The sequence below is a fragment of the Gavia stellata genome, chromosome 34 (assembly GCF_030936135.1).
Source record: "Gavia stellata isolate bGavSte3 chromosome 34, bGavSte3.hap2, whole genome shotgun sequence".
Lineage (NCBI taxonomy): Eukaryota > Metazoa > Chordata > Aves > Gaviiformes > Gaviidae > Gavia > Gavia stellata.
Genome location: NC_082627.1, coordinates 2073721 through 2079641, shown reverse-complemented (window position 1 = coordinate 2079641; position 5921 = coordinate 2073721). Strand labels below are relative to the sequence as shown.

At 49.9% G+C, this 5921-nt stretch overlaps 1 protein-coding gene across 1 annotated transcript; it reads right to left on the bottom strand.

Moving 5' to 3' along the window:
- Positions 1-4086: 4086 nt before the first annotated feature.
- On the bottom strand, positions 4087-5046 carry LOC132320284 (olfactory receptor 14A16-like). The gene has a single exon (XM_059832561.1). It carries the CDS (start codon positions 5044-5046, stop codon positions 4087-4089), a length of 960 nt encoding a protein of 319 aa, XP_059688544.1.
- Between the last annotated feature and the right edge of the window lie 875 nt (positions 5047-5921).

Below are 5921 nucleotides of genomic sequence, written 5' to 3'. Positions count from 1 at the left end.
GGCCAGGGAGAAACAGGCCTGGGCTGTGCAGCCCTGGCAGGAGAGGGCTTTGCTGTCCCAGGTGACTCTGCAGCACCGTGGGGGCTGTGACGGAGGCGAAGCCCATCTCCAACGACAAGCGGCTGCTGCTGAGAAAGTCACTGGGGAGGACGTCATGCTGGGGGCTGACTGGTTAGAGAGCAGCTCTGCAGAGAAGAAACCTGGGGTCCCAGAGGACAACAATCTGAGCATGAGCCATCAATGCACCCCCACGGCAAAGGCCAACAGCCTCCTGGGCTGCATCAGGAAAAGCATTGCTGACATATTGAGGGAGTGACCCTCGCCTGCTCCTCAGCACTGGTGAGGCCATATCTGGAGTGCTGTGTCCAGTGCTGGGCCCCCCAGTACAAGAAAGTCGTTTGACCTGATAAAGCAAGTCCATCAAAGGACCCCAAAGCTGATTTAAGGGACTCTAGCATCCTTCACAGGAGGAAAGGCTGAGAGATCTGGGACTATTCAGTCTGGAGAAGAAAAAGCTAAGGGGAGGAGATATTAATGTGTATAAATACCCGGGAGAGCATGAAGATGAGGGAGCCAAAGTCTTCTCAGTAGATCCCAGTGGCAAGACAAGGGGGAACGGACACAGCTAAAAATACATGAAATTCCATCTGAATGCAAGAAAACACTTTTTGACTGTGAGGGTGGTCAAACACTGGAACAGGTTGTCCAGAGAGGTGGTGGAGTCTCCATCCATGGAGATATTCCAAAACCACCTAGACAAGGTCCCGAGCAATTTGCCATCACTGACCCTGCCTCAGAAGGCGGGGATGACTAGGTGATCTCCAGAGGTCCCTTCCAACCACAATGATTCTGTGACTCTTTGAGTATGGAGGAGAAAAGTAAGACTGAAAGAAATGAACAACACATAGTCCTGAACACAAATGCCATGGGATCCCATGGAGAGGACCCACGCTGGAGCAGAGGAGAATTGTGAGAAGGATGGAATGGCAGAGATGTTACGTACTGACCGTAACCCCTCCATTCACCATCCCCACTGCTCCTCTTTGGGTTGGGGTGGGTAGAAGAATTGGGAATAATGGAATAATTTGAGCCTGGGAAAAAGGAGTGGTCTGGAGGAATGGTCTTTAAGATTTTTGTCATAGTTCTAACTCACTAAATCTTTTTTAATTGTCAGTAAATTAAATTGACCTTCCCCAAGTCAACTCTTCTTTGCCCATGATAGTAATGACTAAGTGAACTCCCTTTTTGACCTTGACTCATGATGTTTTCTGTCTTATTTGCTCCCCTTGTCCCTTTGAGTACGAAGAGTGGGTGAGCAGCCAGGTGGGTGTCTGGCTGCTGGCCAAAGTTAACCCACTACAGGACAGGATTGGGACTGCTGTATCAAGTAGGGAGCTCTCTGGCACAAAAAAGACCCTGACAGACTGGGGCGAGTCCTGCAGAGGCCAGAAGGGTGATTGGGGCCTGGAGCACATTATGTGCAAGGAGAGGCTGAGAGAGCTGGGGTTTTGAGAAATCCCTCAGAGCCAAACACTGGAGCAAAGACCGAGGATGATTGGTGGGATTTCAGTCAATGGAGTTTTTCAAAATTCGTAGAGACAAGGCATGAGCACCTGATCTAGCTGGAGCTCTCTGGGAATGGGCTTGGCTGAGAGACCAGCTGTGGCACGAGCTCTGGGACTTGGCGTGTAATGAGAGTCAGTAGGAAACCAGTTTCCTTTTTACTAATAATGATGGTTGAGTTGGGTATCACTGAGCCCCGAAGGAGGACAGAGGTGACCATGCAGCAAAGGTCCCCTCCTCAGGGCTAGCGTGTATGGTCAGAGATGGAAATGATGGAAATGACCAATGTGTGGGTCTGGTCTGGGACAATTTCCCTGGGGCAGCTTCCCTGGGGTGTCCAGGGAACTTGACACCGACGGGGACCCTCTCTTTTGCACCTATGGTGCCTTGCTTCCTTCACCGTGTCACCTTGCTCTGCACCGTGAGCACCCTGCTCTGTGCCCCACCCTGCACACTCACACAGCTTAGCTCTACACCAGCATTGTCCTCTCCTGAGCACACTCCAGCCCAGCCCAATCCCTCCCCAGCTCTCCCCACTCCCCTAGCCCCATGGCAGTGCTGACCGCAGAGTGCTGCAGTGCTCTGAGCACTTTACACTTTACCTTTGGGTGACACTATCCTGGACACACTCTCACTTTGGGGAGCTCCATTCTCTTCCCACGCTAGGCACAGGCTGTCCATGGAGATCCCCCAGGCTCTCCAGGTGGCTCGGGATTCCTCTCTTGAAGGACATCGGCTGCCATGTCCCATGTGGGAGAGACCTGGGTAGGTACTTCAGTGAGCAGTCACCAGCTCTATCGCCACTAGACACCAACAGCTGAATGTTAAATCCAACCTCCATCTCTAAGAGGTCACAACATGACAATGAGTTTCTTGCCCCTGAACCCAGAGAGCAAAGGGCCCTTTCTGGGATGCAAATCCTTGAATCTGTTCCTGACACCAAGTTTTGAGGAGGAGCCCAGCCATCAGGCAGTACATGGGGAGATCCCTTTTTATTACTGAGATGCTATTGCATTAAAGGGCAAAGCAATTTGGCAGAAAATAAACCCCGCTGCGTTCCAGCTTGTCCTCAGGTATCAGAGGGGCTGGGGTGGCTGGGCTTAGATTCTGAGTGACGTCCAATACAGTGTTAAAAATCCGGTCTCGTTCAATATATTGAACTCTCACGATTACGGATGCACTCCTAACACCATACACTTTCAGTCTAGTTGTGTTCCATGAACTAGCGCAGCCACACTTAAGGAATTTGGTCACATTCAGTGACTACTCTCATGGCTAGATTAATGGATAGTGCAGTTTATTGAAGCAATAGATGCACAAGTTCTTTTGGATTGCCGGTGATAGAATTACTGCCCGCAAAGCATGTGCACATACCAAGAAGATGAGTAATATAGCCTGGCTACAAACGCATTAAGTTACAGAACAACTCTACAGAGATTTCTGTCTGCCGGGGAAGCACTCGGTATAACCAAGTGTTCAGATCTTACCCAAAGGTGTCCCTATTGCGGGGTGAGAGAGGCTCAGCCTGTCGACTGATCCCAGGTGTCAAAGGTGGTCTGTGTCCCGGTCATCCCTCCTCTCTTAAGGCATTTTATACTATTTTTACTTTTCAGGTGGAGTTTGAGTGACTCTGGTCATACCTATCTTTGTTGTAAGTGGTGTAAAAGTTTCTTGCTTTGCTTTTAAAGGTATAGACTAGCAAAATTTCAGAGCGCAGGCTCAGTGAGGGGTGGTCGCACCTTGGAGGCGGGTAGCTTTTGGGATGGAGGTGTGTTTCGGTATTATGATGAGATTATAATGAGCAAAGTTCACCCAAAGAATAGTATTTTGTCAAAAAATGACAGACGGTTGGCCCATTTCCAGGAAAATCAATGCACATTTATCAAATTCTAATATAGTTCACTACACACCATTACACACACTAAATAGGTTATTGTATACTCGAAAGGTCCTTGTACAGTAGCATTGTCTTTGACCAGGTACGTATCCTAATTATCAGGATGAGTCTCCACCTCCATGTTCCATAGTACCTTCCAGTTCCCGTCTTATCACAGAGCCTGGCCGCGGTGTCTTCACTCCACTCCACCCTCCGTACAGTTTCTCTTAGAGTCAGCACACCAAGCTCCCCTGGTGTTGCCAACACCTAAGGTTGCCTGGGGAGCTTCTGTGGGATGGAACCCTTGTATAATTGCCATACTCCACCCCAAAGTTCCTTCAATGCTGTACCTTTCCTTAAAATGCAAATATAAATTTAATTTCGAAGTCACCTCCAGCAATAATTCCACAGACGCTAGGGAGGGTCTCAGTTCTGACTCAGTGTTAGACACATTTTTATATAGGTTCCAGGTGAGATATTGTAGGTTCATGCTTCGGGTGAAGTGAAAGAAATCCAAATATTTCTCTAGGTTTATAAAACTCATAAATAACATTATCACTAATGGCAATAAAAACCCAAAAAATACAAAGAAAAAACAACCAAAAAAACCCACAAAAGCATGGGCCTGGTATGTGATACTTTGGGATTCATTTGGGAAGAGAGATTGGAAGTTTATCAGTATTGAGAAACATCCATGCAACCACTTTCCTAATGGCATTCTTGAGCTCCTGGTTCCTCATGCTGTAGATGAGGGGGTTCACTGCTGGAGGCACCACCGAGTACAGAACTGCCAGCACCAGGTCCAGGGATGGGGAGGAGATGGAGGGAGGCTTCACATAGGCAAATATTGCAGTGCTGGTAAAGAGGGAGACCACAGCCAGGTGAGGGAGGCAGGTGGAAAAGGCTTTGTGCCGTCCCTGCTCAGAGGGGATCCTCAGCACAGCCCTGAAGATCTGCACATAGGACAGCACAATGAAAACAAAACACCCCAAACCAAAAAAGGCACTAATGACAGTAGCCCCAAGTTCCCTGAGGTAGGATTCTGAGCAGGAGAGCCTGAGGATCTGGGGAATTTCACAAAAGAACTGGTCCAGGGCGTTGCCTTGGCAGAGGGGTAGTGAAAAGGTATTGGCTGTGTGCAGCAGAGCATTGAGAAACCCACTGCCCCAGGCAGCTGCTGCCATGGGGACACAAGCACTGCTGCCCAGGAGGGTCCCGTAGTGCAGGGGTTTGCAAATGGCAACATAGCGGTCATAGGCCATGACTGTAAGAAGGCAGTACTCCCCTACAATCAAGAAGAGAAAGAAAAAGATCTGAGCAGCACATCCTGAGTAGGAAATGGCCCTGGTGTCCCACAGGGAGTTGGCCATGGACTTTGGGAGAGTGGTGGAGATGAAACCCAGATCAAGGAGGGAGAGGTTGAGGAGGAAGAAGTACATGGGGGTGTGGAGGTGGTGGTCGCAGGCTACGGCGGTGATGATGAGGCCATTGCCCAGGAGGGCAGCCAGGTAGATGCCCAGGAAGAGCCAGAAGTGCAAGAGCTGCAGCTCCCGTGTGTTTGTGAATGCCAGGAGGAGGAATTCGGTGATGAAGCTGCCATTGGACATGTGCATGGAGGCCTGTCCAAGAAGGAAAAGGCACAGAGAAGTCAGGACAGGGTCTCTGAGCAAAGCCCTCTCCATTTCTCATAGACAGCCTGCACACACATTGAGTGTCTCCTTCTCAGGATGACACACTTGCAGCTCCCTGCCTTGAGCTCTGCTCTGTGCTGGGTGAGCGCACTAACTCTGAGGACTCAGCCCTGCTCTACAGAAGTGGACACCTGGAGGCTGCAAACAGCTCATGGTTTGGGGATGGCTCCTGCAGACGGACGCTCTGAGGCGAGAGAAGGGGATTTGTAGCAGTGGCTATCTGGGAATACTCTCCAAGCCCTATAGTGAAAAATGACATTAGGACCCGTGCTCATCTCCCCCTGAGAGACAAGATCCCCGTGAGGGATTCATCTCCTTCACCTTCACCCTCTCGCACAGCCAAGAGTCAGTAACGACTGAGAAAGACCCTTTCTCACCTCAGTCTGTCACCTGTACTGCATCTCCAGGCATAGTAATATGAGTGAGGGGGGTGGAGGGTGAGGAAACAGCACTGTCACTATGAACACCTCCTCTCCTAGGTGAAGTGCGCCCATCACACAGAAGGGCTGCTCCGTAGCTTCATACCCCATTCTTCAGAAGATGGGCTGCAACACCGGGTCAGTCATTGCATACTGGTGCAATTACGTAGGTTTCAGATGTTCCCATCACACCGGGAGCATGTTTTTTGAAGGGGTAGAAAGCCTTGGCTTTTCCACTGCTCTCAGAATAAACACTGGTGAATACACTAGTGAGTCCCGAGAGATGGAAGGACGCTCTGCGCCTCACTGCAGAGTCTGGAGAGATGACTTGTCTGGATGTTTGGGAGGGTGGGAGGTTGTGGTTTCCAAGGG

Bases quoted from the DNA above. Each gene is read 5' to 3' on its own strand.
- LOC132320284 (XM_059832561.1), bottom strand. From the start codon at position 5,046: ATGTCCAATGGCAGCTTCATCACCGAATTCCTCCTCCTGGCATTCACA.